The sequence below is a fragment of the Gopherus flavomarginatus genome, chromosome 6 (assembly GCF_025201925.1).
Source record: "Gopherus flavomarginatus isolate rGopFla2 chromosome 6, rGopFla2.mat.asm, whole genome shotgun sequence".
Taxonomy (NCBI): domain Eukaryota; kingdom Metazoa; phylum Chordata; order Testudines; family Testudinidae; genus Gopherus; species Gopherus flavomarginatus.
Window position 1 is genome coordinate 96933862 of NC_066622.1, and position 20932 is coordinate 96954793.

A 20932-nucleotide genomic window follows, 5' to 3' on the forward strand; every position below is an offset into this window, starting at 1 on the left:
TCAGTGTTTGAAAGGATCGTTGCTATTCCATACCAGTTTTCCAAGTCTAATTTGCTTTGAGGAAAGGTGGGGGAGTAGGGGAAATAAAGCAGCCCAGTTGGAGCATTGTGATTCTTCAGAAACCCACACTTTAGAAAGCTCGTTAAAGAAGTGCTTAATTGATCTGATGGTGCATTAAATTTTCAGAAATATGTATGCATTAGAACTCAGCATGTTTGGAAGTATGGGTAGGGACTGGTAGTAAGTGGGAATGGGGGGTGATATGTGTATAAACGTGACTACAATTTGCGTAAGTTCCTACCCTAAAATGTAAGGGCATCAATGTCTTAGATCTATTTTAAAAAGCTAATTGAACTTCTCTAGAAGTTCACGTGGAGTAACTGTTTACTTAGGGTATGAGAGACCTTCAGATGTGCAATTTTGAAAATTTACTTCTTCAGCAGCTGTGGCAAGCCCCCTCTTGTGGGAGAGAGACTGCGTGAAGGGTCCTGAGATATGGTGTCAGAATTTGCGGACTGCGTCACAATGTGGAGCTGTGAAACACTGTCAGCAAACTGTCTGGAACAAGCCTTCTGTGGTGAGTGTAATTGAGACTTGTTCCACTCTACCATTCTGCTCATCTGTATTGTCATCTGCTGCTTTACTGTTCCTAAAGTTTGTTTCTGACTTGGAGAAGGAAGGTGCCATTTGAATCCCTCTCTTTTCTAGATGTTCAGGCCATCCAAAAGTTTTGCATCAAAGACCTGGCTACAATGTGTTAATTCAGATCTTAAAAAGAAATAGGATTTTCTTATGCAAGCTATGGAGGGAAAGGAAGAACACTCTGCTAACTTCTGCCTGTGTCAGTCCAATCACCATTTTGTAGGGTGGCAAGAGAGGGAAGAATAACCTAGAGACCATCCTGGACACAGATGGAATGAGCTATGTGAACTTATTCCTCTTATGCTTCCAGGAGTGAATCCTATAAACGTAATGCCTGGTGTCTAACATCCATTATGGCTGCAGAGATCTCACTGAGCCACACTAAATTTGAAGGTGTCACAATGGAAAAATAAATAAAATTGTAATTGTATATATGCCTGCAGTGCTTCCTAAAACTTACCATGTACTGCATTTTCTGTGGAAACTTATATTGTGGCAATGACCTTCATACCCATAATGGTATAATCAGTGTGCCTTCCAAATCTGTGTGCTTGAGAAAACCATATCAAAAATATACCAACATTTGTAATGCATAAATGTATCAGGAAATGCGTTGGATAGTACAAGACTGGCTAGTTCTACTAGGTCATCAGTTTCCACCTCCTACCCCCTTGTTTTACTCCTTTCGCTACAGACTGGACCAAAAATTGATTGAGTACCATGCCCCAAAGGCAATGTTTTAGCTTGATTTAAAAAATTGGTTGTGGGAAGATTTGGCTGTCTGACCCCCCACTCTTGCTAGTTTTGGACTACAGTTTTTGCGTCATTCTGATCTTATTTCTATTCTCCTTCCTCAATGCAAAATCATATGGTGGCATGCTTTCCACCTAATTCCTAAACAGAGCAGTCAAAAACCATCTCGGGAGCCTTAATGTCTTGAAGGGGAAGGTGGAACAGGAAAGTCCCCCTAAGATAGGCATATCAAAAGCAAATTTTTCACACAGTCATGTGTGAAAGAGAACATGTTGTATTTGTGATATTTCTTACTGCAGTAGATGTGCTATTGCTTTGCTTTCTTCCACCCACATATGTTTTTGTATCTGACATCTGTCTATCCTAGACACTGGAACTTGACATATTTGAAATGGCCTTGACTTTGGGATCGAACAGGAAGAGAATTGGCCTGTTTTTGGAAGAGAGGAAATAAAGCACAAAAGGCTAGAAAAATGCAATGCACAAGGAAAGCTTAGTATATTTACTAACTTTTAGGTCCCTCTGAAGTAACTTTTGTTTGTTTTCCTCAGAAAAGCATCCCATGTGACTTATGTAAAGAGGTTGTAACAGTGGCTGGGAATCTCTTGAAGGACAATAGCACAGAGGTAAGCTTAAAGGCACTATGTGACTTCATTGTAATAGTTGTGATTCCCCAGGGAGGGGGAGTGATCTCCAAATGGGGCTTAAGGCTTTTAAAAACTAGTGTTGAAAGAAGTATTAGTGAGGTATTAGTGCAGTGAATATCAACACTGGTGGCTCTGGGAAGATCTGGTACTGGAGAGCAAAGACCTGTATCATCACACCCCACCCTACTTCAGAGTTCAAGTGTTTCCAGATTGCGTATAGTCATTATCTGAGAATGAAGAACTGGCACTTCTCTGTGCGGCTGCATGCATGAACACAGCCAATAACCCTCCTCTCATCTCATAGGGTGAGATCCGTTCTTATATCGAGAAGATATGTGAGTTCCTTCCTGACCAAGGCCTGGTATCTGAATGCAAGGAGACCGTGGATGCTTACCTACCAGTTGTCATGGACCTGATCAAAGAAGAGTTAGTAAGTTGACTGACTGTAAATTTTTGAAAACCTTAAATTGAAAAATTATGCCATGTCTCTGAGTTTTGTTCCTTGTAGGGTAAGTGTGGGTGGGTTTAATCCTTTAAGCAGATATGAATGAGATTACTGACTCCCCTAATGTGCAGACCGTTAAGTCATTACAATGAAAGAAAACAAATCTAAGTAGTGGTGTATATCCAGATCATGTTTTTGTGAAACCTGGTTATCCAAAACTCCCTGTCCTTAAATTTTGTCCTCAATCTCTCATCACTTCACTGCTCCTGATAATATAAATGTTCCCGATGTCCTGAAATGTCTTTGATATAAATTGGGTTAATAAAATAGAAATTACAGCCAGAAAAGTTCTATTCACTTGCCTATACAATGTTGCATTATAAATCCAATGGAAATGTTTCCATTTCACGAAGTGCAGATTAGTTTCTTTGTAATCTCTAAACTGAATTCTAAAACCACTTTCTTGCAGTGAATCTTTGCTCAATTTTTGAGATTGAATATGGCATCAGACTAGTGCTTTGTTTTTTTTAATTTTTTCTCTTATATTCAGGATAATCCTGAAATACTGTGCAGTGCCCTCTGCTTGTGCCAATCCCTTCAGAAGCATCTTGCTGCAATGAAACTTCAGAAACAGCTCCAGTCCAACAAGATGCCTGAACTGGACTTCTCAGAACTGGCATCTCCCTTCATGGCTAATGTGCCTCTTCTCCTTTACCCTCAGGACAAGCCCAAGCAAGAGTCTCAGGTAAGGATGTAGCATGTCTCTGGGCACAGGAGAAGTGAATGTGTGTTCCATTCAAGTTTCACAGTGGCCTTTATAAAAGTTTATTGATTTGTGTTTTCAGGCAACTTTAGAAGTTTGGAAAGCCAACATGCATTTAACTAAGAGAATGTTACGCTACAAATAAATTGTTATATGAGAATGAAATTGCCATTTTGCTGGCTATGCAATATTTGTTGTGCTTTATCTTCTGCATTGTTATAGTCTAAGGTAATGATACTGCTTATCATTAGGATTGTCTGACACTTTCCATTATAAGATCCTGCCTTTTAGTTGCTTATAACTTTGCCAAACTTTAACTCTGGGATGAAACTCATCCAGGCCAGGTGTCAGCCTCTGGAAGAATTGTTCTCTTTGAAAACTTCAACAAAAAAAGTCCAGGTGTTTCAGAGAATGGGATGAGGGAAAATGTTTTCACCACTTTAAAAAAAAAACAAACAAACAAAAAACAAAACAAAAAAAAAAAAAACCTGAAAAACAAAGTTTTGTTTTTCTTTAAGTTTTAGTACCTCTCCAGGCTTTCAAGCAAAGGCTTAAAATTTGTCAGGGAAATGCTTTTTTGCTATTGCAGTAAAACAAAACAACAACAACAAAAACATATCTGGCCAAGTTATAAGATTTTTCAAAGGCTTAAGTTTGCAAGGCTCAATAGAAACTTGTTAGAGTTTAGCAACTACATTCGCTGAAGATTCTGTCTGTATTGAGCATGCTGCAGCCCAGGGCTGCAGGAGCTGAGGAGGACTTTCCCTGCAACTGCTTCTCCTAGTGGCACTAGACCTGAAAGCAAGGAGATTACTGAGACCCCCAAGAAAGAATCTCCCTGCTGATACCTTGTGGAAGAGAAAGTAACCTGAGTCCAATGCTGAGGCAACAAGAACTGCCTTACAGGGAAGGAGCAAGATGATGTGTTGTACAGGGAGTAGACTGGGAGCTGCAGAGGACAGACTGGAAGGGCCTGAGGCAGAATGGCCTGTGACTATCAGAACGTTCCCCTCCAGAGCCAGGAGTCTCAGTATTCCTGAGCTGTCAGCAAATAGCTATGATACCCGCTGACAATGTGTATACCTCATCTCCCCTCAAATGGCTGGGGCACACACGGTGAGGGCAACCGACTATTCCTGTCAGTTACTCCATGAGCTCAAGTGTATTAGAACTTATGATTTTATAAAGTACTCTTTAGAAGAAGTGTTAAAGTTTGTATCACAGAAGTGGTAATTGATACCAGCAACACAAGTCTGGCAGATGTTCCTGCATAACAAGTGTTAAGATAGTATTTTCGCCTTTTCTCCCTTTTCAGGGGGCTGGGGACGTGTGCAAAGACTGTGTTCAGCTAGTCTCTGATGTTCAGGAAGCTGTAAGGACCAACTCATCTTTTGTGACCTCCTTAATTGCTCATGCCAAGGAGGAGTGTGAACGCTTGGGACCTGCCGCAGCTGATGTGGTAACAAAATAACCTTCTGTTGATTGATTAAGGAAATTGTCCATAGTGGAGACATGAAATGACCTCTGTAAATGTTGGTTTTCAATGGGATTTATATTTGGTAGAAACAAGGTAGATAATGTTAGGTGCAGCTCTTGGATTTAATTTGCTGGCCCAGCACTTACAAACCATAAGCTTTCTGATCCAAGAAAGCTTTCTATTTCCTTCCTCTTCCCAAAATTAGCTCATCACTTTAAGGTGAGCGTCTTAATGTTTTTTGAAAAGCCTGGAGGATTGTGGCAAGTAATCTGAGAGCTAATAGCAATTACTGAGTGAGGTAGCGCTGCAATAGTTTTTAATATATTTTTCTTTCATTAAATAACAAAATGGGGTGATGGGGAACACATGATGTGCACAAGTCAAGACATTTTGTTTGACTGTGTCCAAAAGTGTCACGTTCAAGAAACTGTAAGTACACACATAACCGCATAGCATGTGGCAAAATACTACAGGGGGACAAATTAATTGTTGTGGGAAACATTGCTTTGAATTTTCCAAGATGTATATAACTTCACCGTGATGTGGCATTAACCGTTGCATGTATAGGTAAAATGGTTTTGTTTAGTGGTCTGTATTTCTCTCCCACAGTGCAAGGACTACATCTCCCAGTATTCAGACTTGGCTATTCAAATGATGATGCACATGGTAAGATCATGAGACCTCAAATCTCCTCTTGATATAACTTCTCTGTTTTGTGTAGCTTCCTCTAACTTATTCTGGAGAATGGTCATACTCTAAGCCTTCTAAAGGTCATCAGGACTCCTCCAGATTCATTTTGAAGTGTGTAAACTTCATAGCTGAGGTCTTGAGATCCTTAATCAAGTCATATTAGTATACTTGGCGACAAAAGTCTGAATTCATTCTTTAGCTGTTTCCCCTATGTATCTGTCACAGCCATTCTAAAGATACATAGACATCTTTGTTCTTGCAGACCTCGGAGTGCATGTAATAAATGGCTTTTAAATCTTCCATTGTGTATACTCTCTCGAACGTGGCTACTTTTTTCACCTCTGCCAAAAATGCTTCTTGCAGATACAGAGCTGGTCCGTCCCAGGGACCTGACTTGATAACGCAACTTGGTTGATGGAATGGATGTGTCACATCCCCACGGTAGTAAGCATTGTCAGAAGAGTGGGGTTTCAGATAGCTGAAGTTCTAATGTATCTGCGGTTGGGGTGTATGCAGTGGAGAATAAATTTGTTATTCCATTGATATGGGCATTGTGTACAAAAACACATAAATTTTGTTTGCAACCGCTTACAGAGCACTTTTTCGTCCAGGGATTGCAAAGCACTTTACAGAGACTGGTTAGCACTGTTATCTCTGTTTTAAAAATAGAGGAACTGAGATACTGGGATGTGTCCAAAGTGACACATTCACTGGCAAGATAGATCTGTGAATAGAGCCCATGACTGACTTGAACACTTGTTTTAAGCAATAGACATGCTATCTTGCTTTAAATAACCTTACTTAAATTGTGTTCAGCGTGTCTCAAAGGCTTGAACTTGACAGTATATTGTGAGGCTCTTGTTTTGGAATTTGTCAGTTATAAATGACTTTCAGGAGTTAAGGGCACACTTTAATTGGAATGAACATTTAAATTTTCTCTTGCGTAAAGTTGGCTTCAAATTTTCAGTTGTAACTATTGCATCATGTTCCAGTTTTGAAATACTGTCAAGAACACGTTTAAAATTCTGGTTTGCTCCGAGCAGTGTTCACATTTTATCTGGATGTAATCTTTCACAGGGTGCATCATCAATGTGAGAGTTTAAAAAATGTGCTACGAGCTATTCTGGGGTGAGCAATTAACTAAATGAAGGGTTGTCCTTGCACTGCCTACCTCAGGCATAGAGGTTGGGGCACTAGCAAGATTTTTTGTAAAAACCATATGCACAGCTCAACTGCTTGAGGTTTTTTCCTTTAATCAAACTGTTTTTCATTTCTTATTTTTCTTTCTCTGTCTCCAATCTCCTCTATCAACAGCAGGACCAGGTATGTGAGTAAGTTGCCTGTGGTGGTGCCTTACTTTTCAGCTACAGGGCTGTAGTTCACCTCCTTGCTAATTAGTTGTATATGTGGTGTGGCTGCCCTCAGCTTTGACAGATACAAGGGATGTTTGGGAGTGGAGTGAAAAAGAGAGGGGAGAGAGATCTCCAATGAATAGGTCATGGTTCCTGCTCCTGACATCAGCTCTTCATTATGATTTCAACCTAATGGTGGAACCACCAGTGGAGCGGATTGCTTTTCCTGGGTAGAGGTGAAGATGTAGGAAAATTTTGATACTGCCTCTAATCAGTTTCTGGCTTCATTCTTGAGTCCTTGAGCTCTAAGATGAAGTCAGTGCTGTGACTGGTTTTCTTCTAGGGTGACCTTTATAGGTCAGGGCAATAGTTGTAGACAGTCACAGTGTGTGAATTGGGAAGAAGATACAAGGGGCCTTCAAATTTCCACTCTTCCAGTGCCTCTTAGTTTCCTATTTAGGAAAGTCCTGGGGGAGACCTTGTGTCTGTCATGTTTCAATGAAAACATGTTGCATGTATGTGGTGCTGCTGTAGCATTAATACCTTGAAACGCTTATTATAGTGCATGAACTAGGGAACTCGACTAAAGGCAGTGCCTGGCTGACCTGAATCTGTGTAGTCTGAAGTGGTGCTCTCTGTCTGAGATATTGCTTCTACCTGTGCATGGAAGTCTTACAGGCGAGGGGCATGATAAATAAAACTGTGTGGCACTGAAGCAGTAAACCTCCATTGTCTGAAGTGGTTTCCCTTGTTAGAGGATGGAGATGGAAAAACACTTATCTCCCTTTCTATTACTATTTGATGGTCAGACTGTCCATGTAGTGGGGGAAGAGGGCAGTCTGAGTATGACCACATCTAATCTAGACTGCTTTTTCTGCTAGCCTCTGGTGCTGACAAGAATTTGCCAAAAACCTATCTGGAAACACAATCCTCTAACTTTGTACCCTATGCTGTTGTAAGTGCTATCTGTTTTCACTGTGGTGGCATGAGGGGTCCTATCTGAACAATTGTTCCCTGTTTCACATGTCTGGCATTAGTGTGTGTGATTGGTTTTTTTTTGTGTGTTTTTGTTTTTTTTAAGTTAGTACTACCAGTTTCAAAGGACTTAGGACTTCTAGTTACATCTGTGTGTGTCAAACAGGAAATCAGCTTCTAAAAACTTCCCCTTCTGAAGGGGGAAAATATTCTGGACATGTTTCTAACACACTTTTATGGCATCATAAAGTGCACTTACAGCTATGAGTGTTCTAGTACTGCAGGTCATAGGGTCCTGGCTTCTACTAAAATTTAGATAGCACTTCCTCCTGGCCTTTCCCTAATCCTGTATTAACCATACACAGGATGGAGCAAACCGTAGTAAACCTACCTTGGGAGAAGAGTGGGGCAGGAAGTGTCTTAGTTCAGAGAATAAACTAGTCTCTAAGAGTTTCAGCCCAGTTCATTATGGGACATCAGCCTAAGAGGCCCAGCCATCCTTCTTCCCCTCTCATCTCACTGCTTCCTCCCCAAACCCTTCACAAACTCTTCTTTCTGGATTGTAGGTTTGTGGGAAATGTCCATGAAGGGAGTGGGTGGGAGAGAATGCAGTCCCTTTTACACAGTAAGGTCTTCAGTTCTGGTGTCTATTTATAGTGCATTGCTTGTAGTGGGTAGAACTACAGATGCAGTAGCTCCAGTCTTGCTGACTCCTTTCTTCCCCCTCACCCCCCAGGTGGTCTGAAGACAAATGTCACAATCAGCTAAACTGTGTTCAGTCACTTGGTTACTGTCATGTAGGTGCGAGTTCTTAAGGGAGCACCATCACTTTGAAATTTAGTCAGTCTAAAGAAAAATACTATCCTTTTAGTGCTTTGTTGCTTTGTGAAGAATCAACACACATGGGATGTTGGTAAGAGTTGTAAAATGCACAAACATAAACAGAAGAAATAATTTTTTTCATCTAATCTTTGTTATAGCAATAGTAAGTGTCCACTATAATAGTAGTAGGGGAGTGACCTCTCTTTAAATTGTTGGTGTGCCCATTTGAACACCTTTGCTACCCTGTACTGCAGCAAGATTGGAGCAGATAGCTGTAATCCATTCACCATCATTGGGATTGCTGAGCTGAAATAGTTGCATTGTTGCAAAGAACTGTAGAGAATGGCTCTTGTACCGCAGGGCAGGGCTCAATACAAGAACCTACATTTGCAGATCATGTTTGCTGATGATCAAAAGCTTTTGCTTCTATTTGATTTGCTCCTTCCTCTGTATGATTTGATTAGTAACTTGAGTATCTGCAAGATTTATACTATAAAACCCAAAGCCTTGTGTACAAATAACTGGTTTCTTCCTAGCTTTTTTGGTTTTTTTGCATTTCTTGAAAAATTAGGAAAGTATGGGCTAAGTTACTGCTACTGTAGGGATAGTATATTATAATTGCATGAAAGTGATCTTGTTGGAAGCATCGCTTCATGCCAACACTTTATTTACAGAATTAATCACATAACATGGCATCTAATGAAAGTAACAGATGCTTTTACAGAAAATAGTTGATTTTATGGACGTCAGTCAGTCTTGAACTTCCCAGCATTTCTTGGATCTTGCACAGACTCCATAGAGTCCAGATAAAATGTGTTCTTCACTCAAACCTTCATAGATTAAAGGGGGAATAGCAGAATATCCTCTCTACTGTGATCTCATTGGCTACTGAAGAAGATGCATGTCTTTTAAGGGGTTGGTCATTTGCAAATACCTAAGAACTAGCCCTAAATCCCCACTAGTTTCAGATTAAAAATGACTAAACCTGATCAGTTTGTCTTGCCTATAACAGTAATGGCCAAAACTTTTTTGTTTCCTTCCAAAGTAGTTGAATTTGAGAACAATCTTGCACTTTTAGAGCTCCTAGTTGTATTACTGCTTTTTGAATTCTGGGCTATCTTTTCCCCCTTTTTATGAAGCCTGTGAGGTTAAATAGAATCTGTGTAGAATCTCTTAAATTCTGTCTTTAGCTGATGTGTGCGGATCCCTCTCTCTCCAGCAACCAAAGGATATCTGTGCCATGGTTGGATTCTGTCCTTCCATGAAATCTGTCCCCCTCCTGACTCTAGTGCCCGCAAAAGTGATGCATGAAGTGAAGATGGAACCTGTGGAGGAGGTAAGATGGGGCTTTCAACACCATCTGCTGTCCTTTTTTTGTGAAAGGACAAAGGCTACTTGAGCCGGATGATGAAGCAAAGCTATATAGATGTGTGCAGACTTTCAGACTTCCATTTCAGTGCACAGAATAATAGGTCTCCTAGCATATTAAGCTATTGACCATCACTGGTTGGAGTTTTAGTTTACAAAGCTGCTTCCTTTTGGAGAGTTGCATTTTGGGGCAGGCACAGAGCAAAGCTGTGAGGTACCATTTTAACCTTTTAGTCAATTATGAATTGTAGTACAGTACTAGGCTATGGCCAGGATGTCTTTCAATTGCTTATAGCTTGAATTTTGAACAGCATTTTTTTCAAGCATTATTAGAAGCACTAGGCCTTACTGAGGGCTAAGCCTTTGATAAAATTGAAGTTTAGCCTGTGTTTGGTGTTAGATGCTTTTTGATGTTTTTACCTTTTTAAAAAAGGCAGTATTCATACGTGTAACTCAATCAGCTCAATTTATATTTTGTTCAAACTTTCTGAAAATCAATTCCCTGTCACCTTTTGTCCAAAGTGAAGGATGAGAAACTTCAGCCCAAAAGAGAAGTCTTTTTTTCAGATAGTTACAACGCACTGGAAATGAGGACTTTGAAAAGAATGTCTTTGACAGTATTCTGTCTGGTACAGGAAACTGGAGGAGGCTTGTGGCTCAAATTGATTTGGTCCTGAAGATCCAAGTGAGCTCTGTAGCTTTTTAAAAATCAATGCAGATAATAGAAACAAAGTAATTGGATTGGGGAAAAATCACCTGGATCAGTGTTTCTCAGACTGTGGGTCAGGACCCCAGAGTGGGTTGGGACCCTATTGTAATGGGGTCACCTGAACTGGCTTAGACTTGCTGCCCGGGGTTGAAGCTGAAGCCCAAAGTCCTCAGCCCAGGGTGGCAGGGCTCAGGTTACAGCCCCTGTGCTTGGGGCTGTAGTGTGCTGCCTGCTGTTCCCTCCCCTCCTCTCCCTCTGCCCCCGCCTCCCTTGAGCAGTGGGGCTCAGGCTTTGTCGGCCCCCCTCCCCCTCAAGGGCAGCGGGGCTTGGACAGGCCCAGGCTTCTGTCTCTTCTCTTCCCCCCCCCCCCCCCCCCCCCCCCCGTTTGTGTAATTTTTGTTATCAGAAGGGAGTCTTGGTGCAATGAAGTTTGAGAACCCCTGGCCTAGATACACACATTCCCCTCCCTTTGCAGGTTTCAGTCCACTTCACAAACTTTTCATCCAGTATTAAACCGGGCAAGAAGTGACCTTTCTTTTGAAGACCCTTCTGGAACTTACAAATAGACTTTTTTTTTAAATTTCAGTTCACCTGTGGCTTTGTCCATACTGGCTCCATCATATGCAACTCACTTTCAGCAATTTATCAGTGGTAATTAGTGTTTACTTTGTCATCTCATGAAAATCTAATATAGGAAACAAGCTGTCATGCTGCACCTGAACAAATTTCACATTTGGTTGGTGATAGTCTTTTCTGGATCATTTTTAACTTTATAGATTATGGCATTAATATTTTAAATATTACCTTATGCTCAGATGCAGAAAAACCTGGTGCAAACTGAAACCTTCTCTATCTGCGATATATGTGAGACAATGGTGAAAGAGGTGACCAACCTGCTGGAGAACAACAGGACAGAGGTGTGGAGTTGGTGCAAAGGACAATTTTTATACTGTGATATTTTGAAATAGAACTTGTACTAAATACTTGCTGGAATGATGCGGCTCCTTGCTTGGAGCATGTACCACTGCTGTTATAGGGGTGGAGGGAGAGTTGGTATGTGGTAACTTGTGTTGCCCTAATAGTACATTCTGGGTTTCTCATGCTCCTGGAACAGTGAGATCTCTGTCCCTCTCCTCAGTGGGATCAAGGGCATAAATGGGTACTACTGGGATTGATTCCATGGGTTCTTCCTTCTCACCACATCTCCCACACTTTCATTCCAGGAGGAAATAGTGTTTGAAATGGAGAAGCTCTGCTCCGTGTTCCCTCAAAGTATCAAAGACCAGTGTAAGGACTTTGTGGAAATTTATGGCAAAGCTGTCATTGACATGTTGTTGGAGGCAACTAGTGCCGAAACTGTATGCATCATGCTGAAATGTTGCACAAGCCGCAAGCCTTCTCCTGAAGGTAAGCACTGGGTAACCACTACTGAGTATTTAAATATTGAGTGTGATCAGATTCCCCTGTAGGGACTCTCTTTTACTATACTTTTTACCTGGACCTTAATTGTTAGCCTCTTGGCTACTCTCCAGTCTAAGAACTGGACCAGCTTCAAGATAAGAGGTTTTCAATATAATCACTCTAACAAAAAATGCTAATAGTCAGTCTGTCTATTTTTGTTTAGTGAGAATTGCTTCAGAGCCGTTGCAGGCTGGTGACTTCTGTGACGTGTGCAAGATGGTTGTACATTACTTAGAGAAGCAACTGGAGAAGAATGCTACAGGAGCTGAAATTGAGGCTGCACTTGAAAAAGTCTGTCACTTCCTACCAAAATCTATCAGTGAGGAGGTAAAGTACCTTATGTGGGGAGGGTAAATAGACATAAATGTGATAACTTAGCCATTATGAGGCTAGAGGATCTGAGGGCTAAAATCTATGCTCTGTCACCTATCAGAGTGCTTTTTCTCTACTCTGATCCTTTTCCCTTTAATAGATTATCCTTTCTAAAACCCAGCTGGGACCAAATTCTTGTGCACTGTGCCTGGATATTAATGTCCAAGTCTTCACAGTGACTTTTTTTCTGTGCTTGAGATGGCTCACTGCCTCCATCTGTGGCAGGTGATATTTGAAATATTATGGAAGGGCTCATGTGCCACTGACTGCTTTGAAACTAGTCACAGTACAACTGAGACTCTGGAGTGTGTTTTTGGTTTTAAATTGCCCCAAATTGGCAGCCTGATCCCTGTTGGAATTTCTCTGATGCTTGGTATCAAAGGGTATAAGCTTTCTGGCAGATCAGATGGCAGCACCTGCCTCTGGATATGTGGCAGCCTGCTTTACAATCAGAAAAGAGAGCAGTACAAATTGGATAAAGGTATAAAACCAACTAACCTAGCAACACAGTAGAAAGGCAGAATTCACACGTTGACTTGTATGAAAATACTGCCAATTGTCATGCTAAAGCAATTAATGATGATCAGTCAATTGCAGTAAGTAGAATGGTTAGAGTGAAGGACTTTGTCCCTCCTCTGGAGGATAAAGGAGATGGGAGTTGTCTGCTGTCCCGTCTTGTTTAAAAAAACACCTCTTATATTGAGATGCAAGTTGCTGGATTGTTTCTCTGTTAGCTTTCTTGGGAAACTTGTAATGACTACAATTTGTGATGCCCCTTATCTGAGGTGGAGGAGTTGGAACAGATCACCTATTAGACTGCCTCAGCCTTTTGGTACAGTTTAGGGGATTAACAAAGTTGTGTCAGCAGTGTACTGGTCTCATGAGTTAGCAAAAGACAATGTGTTAGTACACAGTTTAAGATATCTGGTAAACTGTGATTGGATGGCTGAAGAGTGTTAATTGGATATAGTCTTTCATATAGACCCTGTAATGGATTTGGACTGGTAGCCTGTGACTAAAAGCAGTTAGAAGTTGGTGGTTGTCCAGTGACTCCTGTAAAGTGAGCTGGTAATCGGCTCATGTCACAATTGGCAACCTTGTTGGAATTCTCAGCAGAAATCCTGGACTTAGTGGTCATGGAGACTGATCATCTTCTCACCTTTGAAGATGGTATCGGTGCAGTGGAGCTTGCCCTGCTGCTACCTGTGTTCAACCTGTTGAGTTTCCATTTCAGATACTGGCATAATCTCATCAATCACACTAAAATTTGCTTTAAAAAGGTTGAGCAGACTTTTCTCTCCATAGTGCTGTGATTGTCCTTGGAATACTTTTGTGCGTACTCTTCCTCTCCTCCACCCTTCTCAGTTCTTTCGTGCTTGTGATTGTATTCTAAGCTACTGCTCTGAGGTTTAGCTTCAGTGGCAGATCCAATTTGGTGCTCCTTCCAGATAACAGACTGATGGTAAAACGTATTGCATCAGTGAACGCTGTTTGGAGGAGGGGAAGGTGTGTGTTGTAAATTTTTTCAGTAAATCCCTTCACATGTCACAATCTTAGACAACAAATGTTAGTGTAAAAAAAAAAAAGGTTGGGGAGGGGGAAGACTTTAAATTAGACCCCCAAAAAAGGCTTGTTAATAGAACGTAAGGACTGTGTTAAAATCACAATTAATAAACAAAAATCAAGCGCAAATCAATACACCAACATTGGTGTGTCGAAAATGAGGCCTGATTGGTGGACTGAATAACAAAAGGATGGGCTAGTCCTTAAACAAAAAGTTTTGGGGAAAAAATTGGCTACAGGTGCAAGCCTCACCATCCTGGTTGCCTCCCCCACCATCTCCTGGACCTCCAGCATTTGTTGTTCCAATCCTGAGAGGTTACTTGACCAGTCATAGTGAGGGACCAGATCACATTGCTGCCTCCACCAACTCTGGCTGAATCATGAACACCACCTGGGATGTGAAACTTTGGCTTTGTCTCAACTACACTGTTTTTTGTCAACAAAAGGCAGCTTTCATAGACAAAACAGTAGCAGTGTACACACTAAATGCCAGTGTAACTCCCCTGCTATGCCAACATGCTAAAACAACCTCAATGTCAGGCGTAGGGCTTGTGTCTGTATAGTTAAGGCAATGCAGTGTCTGTGTAGACACATGTTCCCTACACTGGCTGTTGGTTATCATTTTTGTCAATTTCACAGTGAGCGGTGAAACCTGATAAGAAGGCCGGGCAGCTAGAGTCCAGCAACCCTCTGCTCCCAGTGGGGAGTCCTGGGGTTGCTGGATCCTGCTCCTAGTGGGGAACGTTCATTGTTTTGTTAATTTTGTGGCTCTGGAGGGGCAGCCAAGCTCCTGGTAGGGAGCTGCCAGCAGAGCGGAGACCAGGCTCCCACGCTGCTCCTCTTAGGTCGGTGGAAGCACTCCTGGTGAGGACGCATGCCACTGTCCTATGGAGGGTAGAGTGCACATGGGCCGCTGCAGTAATGCAGTGACTGTAAATTGACCTAAATAGGTCCACTTGCCTGTGTAATGTAGACATATCCTTTGTCTCTTCTCACAGTCCCCACGTATCCTCTTCCTTCCCTGCCTTGTTTCTTCTGTTTCCTCTCTATCTCCTTTTTCCTTCTGTCCAATAAGTCTGGCTTTAGGCCTCTAAACAAAAAAGCTAAAATGCAGTGCCCCAAACAGCCTGATGCCAGTGTGAGTTTGACAGGTCTCAGGGTGACTGATAAGACTGTGCTATATGTGTGTGTCTTTCAGCAGTGAGGTTGAAAGTTAACATCAGAGAGACAAGCTGCATTTTCTATCTGTTGTTTTCTCTTCTCTTGATTCGTCTTAAAGGAAGTGGATTGGACTTCAGCAACAACAGCTCCAGCCAATCCTGAGTAATTTCTTCCCTTTTCCTCAAAAGGACAGTTATTGCCATCTTAGTACTGTCTGAATGACAGTTGAACAAGGAGAGATTTCCTTCTATAAACTCTCTCCAGCTGAAGGGAAAAGGAACAACCAGCAATGTTACAATAAAAGCCTTACTTAATACTTTTGCATTTCAAATGCTTTAACCATTTTTCCTTAACTTTTCTGTAACTTAAAAAGGAATTTACCATGGTACTAAACAGGCTAAAGCAGGGGTTCTCAAACTGGGAGTTGGGACCCCTCAGCATTGTGAAGTTCTTACATGAGGGGCGGTCCTGAGCTGTCAGCCTCGATCCCAAACCCCGCTTTGCCTCCAGCGTTTATAATGGTGTTTAAATATATTAAAAAGTGCTTTTAATTGATAAAGGGTGGTCGCACTCAGAGGCTTCCTGTGTGAAAGGGGTCACCAGTACAAACGTTTAAGAACCACTGAGCTAAATTCTCTCTATATATCAAACCCAGATCTTGTTTAACACAATTGAATGTTACAGTGACAGGGTCTTAACACCTTTAGCTCACATATTCCATCTAAATTAATACAAAATGTCTCAACCATCTACGTCTTGTTACAGTGTGTTCAGTTTGTGGACCAGTATGAGCCACTGCTTGTGACGCTCTTGACAGAGATCATGGACCCAACTTTTGTGTGCAGTGTAAGTAGTGCATGCAGCTAACAATTTCTGTGTAGAATAAGCTCTCCAAGGTAGGCACTGGGCTGGACCTTCCCGTGTGCGTGTAAATATATATATTACACACACGGAATGCCTGACATGCACAGACTCCGCTGTAATACACCTAATAAGTATACCATCAGTAGGGTGCATTGGGCCGTGCAAGACTGTAGTCTTCTGGTCTTAGGCAAGGATGAAGGAGAGCAAGGGGTTTCAGTATCTCCCGTTTGCATAAGTGAAATGATCAGATCTGTGTTTCCAAAATCTAAGTACAAGAATTTTACATTTAGTGAATAACTCACTCACTCATATGAAGTCTCCTGCTTCTGGTAGAATCTTGTGTATTAAGTGGAGACCAGAAAACAGCAAAGAAGCTGAAATTGTCTGTCTGAGACCTGGTGTCCTCTCAAGGGGCGTCTCAGAAGTCTGTTCATTCAGCTACAGACTGAATTGTCAGTAGCAGTCTAGCACTGCGGGTGTGGAAGTTCCCAGCACTGCCTCTGCTTTGGCTAAATGTTCCAGCCCCTGTTGGCAACAGTCACAGCTGTACAGGAGGGACTGAATCATGGGAGAGGAAGTGAGATCGCTGAATGTAAATGGAAAGACACAACTCACCTTTCTCTCCCCTCTTTCACTACACAGAAACTAGGAGTCTGTGTGTCGACTAAACAGCATCTCTTAGGGTCAGAAGAATGTGTTTGGGGCCCAGGCTACTGGTGTAAGAACATGGAGACCGCAGCTCAGTGCAATGTAAGTCATTAGGGATTTCCTATTCCATATCCACTCTGAGAGGGTTCTGGAAAATTAATACGCAGAAAGTTAAAGAGAAATACAGCCGCTTTTGTTAGAATCCCTACAAATACAATGTTCTGGTTTCTGTAACACATCCTTCAAATCCTAAATTCCAGTTTCAGAAAGTAAACAAGTGGGTCCCATTAGACCAGAGTGTCCTGGGTTTAATTATAGGCTCTTTCTTACCTGTTGTTGAATTACAGCAGAAATGTGTCTTATCACCTTCCTTTCCCACCCCCAACCCTTCATATGGTACAAAACGAGCCTTGTATTTAGCCATGTATTCTTTTAGCCAAGGAGGATTTAACATGACTCCTTAATGGATGGATTCAACTGGCAACAAAAACAGGTGGGAGGTATTGCTGTTCATTGGTAGGGATGTTTCCTTTGGTGGGGTGCAATATCTGGGCCCTGATGAGAAAATGACTGAAGAATCAGCAGCTGAAATCTAATTTTAGAGGCCTTTAATGTTTGAGTTCCTGTACCCCCAATCTTTCCTTGTGAAGCCCCCCACAATTAATTTGATTCAATACAAAACAGTCTTTGCCCCTGAAGTCCTGGGTGTTGTGGAGAGGCCCCGAGCTGTTCATGCAAGTTCATGGTGGGGGTGGTTTCATTTAAAGTTAGCAAGCTGTCTTCTGCACTTCTTCTACTACCCCTTTCTCTCTCCTAGGCTGTCGAGCACTGCAAACGTCACGTGTGGAACTAGAAGAAATCTTTAATTCTGAACATGTCTGCGCAGGGTTTTTGTTTTTGTTTTTTAAATTGTGGGGTAAGGTTGGTGGAAGATCTGAATCTCCCTCCACTCCTTGCCTTCTTAACTTCCCAACCCTGAAGCTCCTTTGTCATTCTTTTATAGTAGTGCTGTGGAAGGTTCTGATCTGCAATGTTGACTTAACAGAGGGTATTTCTGATCATACAGTTTAGTTGATTATATGCTAAAAGAATATGCATTACACTGTGGATTTTGACCAGTAGGGTGGAGTATTTACAGTTCTGGGAGGAGTGGCGTACAGTTAAAAGTAAAATGAAGACAAAACCTTGTCAGTTCTAAAAAGGATCAGGATAGTGTCTAAATTTTAAATGTGTTTTTTAGTCACTGGTTGGGAAGACCTCCATATGCTCTCAAGTGCTCTGCATAAACATCTGGCAAGAGTATTAAATTATACACTAATTGTAAATTTCCTTGTGTAATCTTCAGAGGGAACTGTTAAGGTAAATAAGTCCACAAATCCCTTGGGCTGGAATCTTCAAAGCTTTATAGTTATGTAAAGAATATGCACCTAGACAATGTTCAGTAATAAGTGTGTGTAAGGTCTTTGTGTGGGATGGAGCTGCGTTTGTATTGAGTGCATGGCCAAGGTTTAAAGATGTGATCCAGTGTAAACAGATCATTGATTTCTGTAGACTTAGGGCCTGATCCAAACAAGTTGTGGGAGTGGGATGGGCCACCTAAAAGGCTTTATGCAGTGAAAAGTTCAGAAATCCCAGAACATGCCTGGGCAGTGGGTTCTCCTTGGACCTGGCCAGTGCTTCAGAGACTGTCTGTGGGGAATTTCAAATATATCTCATGATCTGTTGTGGGAGGAAGTGAGGGTTAATGTGAGACAACAAAAGCAAAGCTGTGTGCTGTGAAAGTGAGCTCTAGCTAAAAATGTGTGAGGGAAGAAAGAGGAGGGATTGAGGTTAGGTCTCCACGCACACATGCCCTGTGGATGAGCAATGCTCATGTTTGCTTCCCTGGGTCCATGGTGAGGGCCTTGGTGTCTTAAGCTCTCCTCATCTGCTGCCCAGACAGAGGTGTCTGCTCACCTTATGAAGTCTGGAAATGGTAATGATCTGGGGCATTGTGGTGCCATCACTGTCAAGAGGGGGACTTGCTGGACTACTCGGGAGTGTGTGTGTCTGCCTCCTTTGTATATCCTCCAAGCTGCCTGATAGTGAAGTGCTGGACCCTATGTGAGTGAAAGAACCAATCTGCATGAGCTTGGAGCATCCTGGCCATTTCCTCTGGACCTCATTCTAGAGGCTCCAGTCCAGAGTGTTCCATGCCACAGGCAATAGGCGAACGTTTAAGGCATAGGTCATCCCACTCTCAATTGAAAGACTCTAAACTACTTTTTTGTTGTTGCTGCTTTTCACCAGCCGTATAGCACCCATATCTATGTACAAAATGGTCCCAGTAAGCTAAATCAGTGGATCTAGCACATTTTGCTAGAGGTAGTATATGAAAGAAGGATGAGAAAAGAGGGCAGTGATTAATCTAAAGGGCAGAAACAGAATGATAAGGTTTTATTTCAAAAGGGCACTGATCCTTGTTTTGAGGTTCACCCAGACAGCTGGCGTTGAGAGTGTGTTTTTCGGTGGTCCAGGACTCCAGAACAGCCACTAGGCTCCCTGGCTTTGCCCAGAGCTGCCACTCTCACTTTCATCCACCCCTCAATCTGACAGCATCACCAATGCACCAGGAGAAGCCCTGCAGGACATCCATTAATATACAAACGTGCTCTTGCCTGCAGAAGATGCGCTGAAAATAATAGGAGACACTTGTACTATAGATCTGTTTCTGGCAGCTCTGTTAGCCTGTGAGGGGGAAAAAAACTTTTGTATTAATGCTGAGCCTACGCAGCGGACCACATCCCTGCCTGGATTCGTGCAACACAGCCTGGATAATCTGATAGTATCATATTAGAGCAGTGGTTCTTTGTACACCAAAGAAATGGGGCCCTTTCTATAGCCTGAGCATTAGAATAATGGGAAAGACATTTCAAGAATGTCAGGGTACATTAAACCGTAGCAAAATGTGGTCATACATTCCTTTATTGGTAACGTTTCATGAGCAATTTTTCATATTCATTTCTTTAGAGCACATAACAAATCCACGGCATACATTCCCTTAGCATGCAGTAAGGAACAGGCAGGCACAGAACACCTCAGCCTTCTGTTTTTCTAGAGAATAGACAACTGTCATAAACCATTGGAAAAATCCCACATATATGGACATTGACTGGCTCCCCAAACACTTTGGCTTTGGACCACACAACTAATTACCAGATTTGAGTGCATAATTCTGAACAGAATTTGTCAAAAAGAGGCACCTAAAATAAATGTTAAATGTTTCTGGAGAAGAGAAGATGTACAGCTGAGCACACAACTCTCAAAGTAGGCATAACTAGAACTTTGAAAATTCCAATTTCAGCTTATTCAGACAGCTGCCAGTGAGAGTCTGCTTCTCTGTCAGGGCATTCTTTTGGGGTGGGAGTGTGAAGGGGGGGCAGTTCTAGCAGCACACTTCAGGAACAAGCAAACTAATGATTTGAATTAACTAAAAACCACTCAGTTGCAGCTTTCCTGCAGCTTTACTTTCTCTAGTTGTACATCCTAGTTGACTGAGATCAGTGACTTAACGTATTTTTGTTTGAATCTATATAGAACTCCGAAAGTTCTTGTTTATCAAAAAAATGCTGTAAAAATACTAAGCATTTGCAGTTTTTCTCCATGATTGTAGTTTTGTGCAGTGGCTACAGTGGCTTCTGTCTCATCTAGGGTTCCCCCCCTAGAATTGGGGGGAGAGACGTTTTCAGGAAACAGTGGGCTCTCCTTAACAGTAGCATCTCTGCCCTAGAATTATAAGAGGTGTGATACTGCAAACTTGCATCTTTTAAATTACATGGCATCCTTTTTATTGTGGCTGGGGGTAACATGCTAGTTTTCTACAGGTGACAAGGTTTTAATGGTCTTGCTTTTTTTTGGGAAGCAAATGATTAACGTAGTCACACTTGGCACAAGGTGAATTGGGAGCTCTTCTGTGTAGTGTTTCAATTCTGGTGTTAAGAACCTTTAGTTTCTGTTTCTCCTGGAGAATAGTAGCATTGTCTTACTCTAGACTGGAGGAGAAAAACATGCAGTTGCTTTCTGTAGAACATTGTCTTGATTTTTGCACTAAAGCTTCTGTAATTAACAATAAAGACTTCCTGAAAACCTGACATCTTTGTGCTTTTTTGCTTTTCTATAGTATAGTAGTTCCTGAAATCTTTTACTGGCTTTCATCTGTTGATGATCCAAACAATTGTGTA

At 41.8% G+C, this 20932-nt stretch overlaps 1 protein-coding gene across 5 annotated transcripts in view; it reads left to right on the forward strand.

Annotated features, from left to right (window-relative positions):
- The window catches only part of PSAP (prosaposin), a 34582-nt gene extending 13740 nt beyond the window's left edge, over positions 1 to 20842 (forward strand). For 2 of the 5 annotated variants that reach the window (XM_050959497.1, XM_050959501.1), the window contains exons 2-15: positions 444 to 577; positions 1947 to 2021; positions 2347 to 2472; positions 3038 to 3232; positions 4566 to 4709; positions 5337 to 5393; positions 6732 to 6740; positions 9786 to 9902; positions 11459 to 11560; positions 11867 to 12050; positions 12268 to 12431; positions 15966 to 16046; positions 16707 to 16814; positions 17530 to 20842. In XM_050959497.1, the coding sequence (XP_050815454.1) occupies positions 444 to 577; positions 1947 to 2021; positions 2347 to 2472; positions 3038 to 3232; positions 4566 to 4709; positions 5337 to 5393; positions 6732 to 6740; positions 9786 to 9902; positions 11459 to 11560; positions 11867 to 12050; positions 12268 to 12431; positions 15966 to 16046; positions 16707 to 16814; positions 17530 to 17565 (1532 nt within the window). In that variant the 3' untranslated portion in view covers positions 17566 to 20842. Of the gene's footprint in view, positions 1 to 440; positions 578 to 1946; positions 2022 to 2346; positions 2473 to 3037; positions 3233 to 4565; positions 4710 to 5336; positions 5394 to 6731; positions 6741 to 9785; positions 9903 to 11458; positions 11561 to 11866; positions 12051 to 12267; positions 12432 to 15965; positions 16047 to 16706; positions 16815 to 17529 lie in introns of all 5 variants that reach the window. The other 3 variants (XM_050959496.1, XM_050959499.1, XM_050959498.1) reach the window with 2 other exon arrangements.
- The last annotated feature ends 90 nt before the right edge of the window (positions 20843 to 20932 follow it).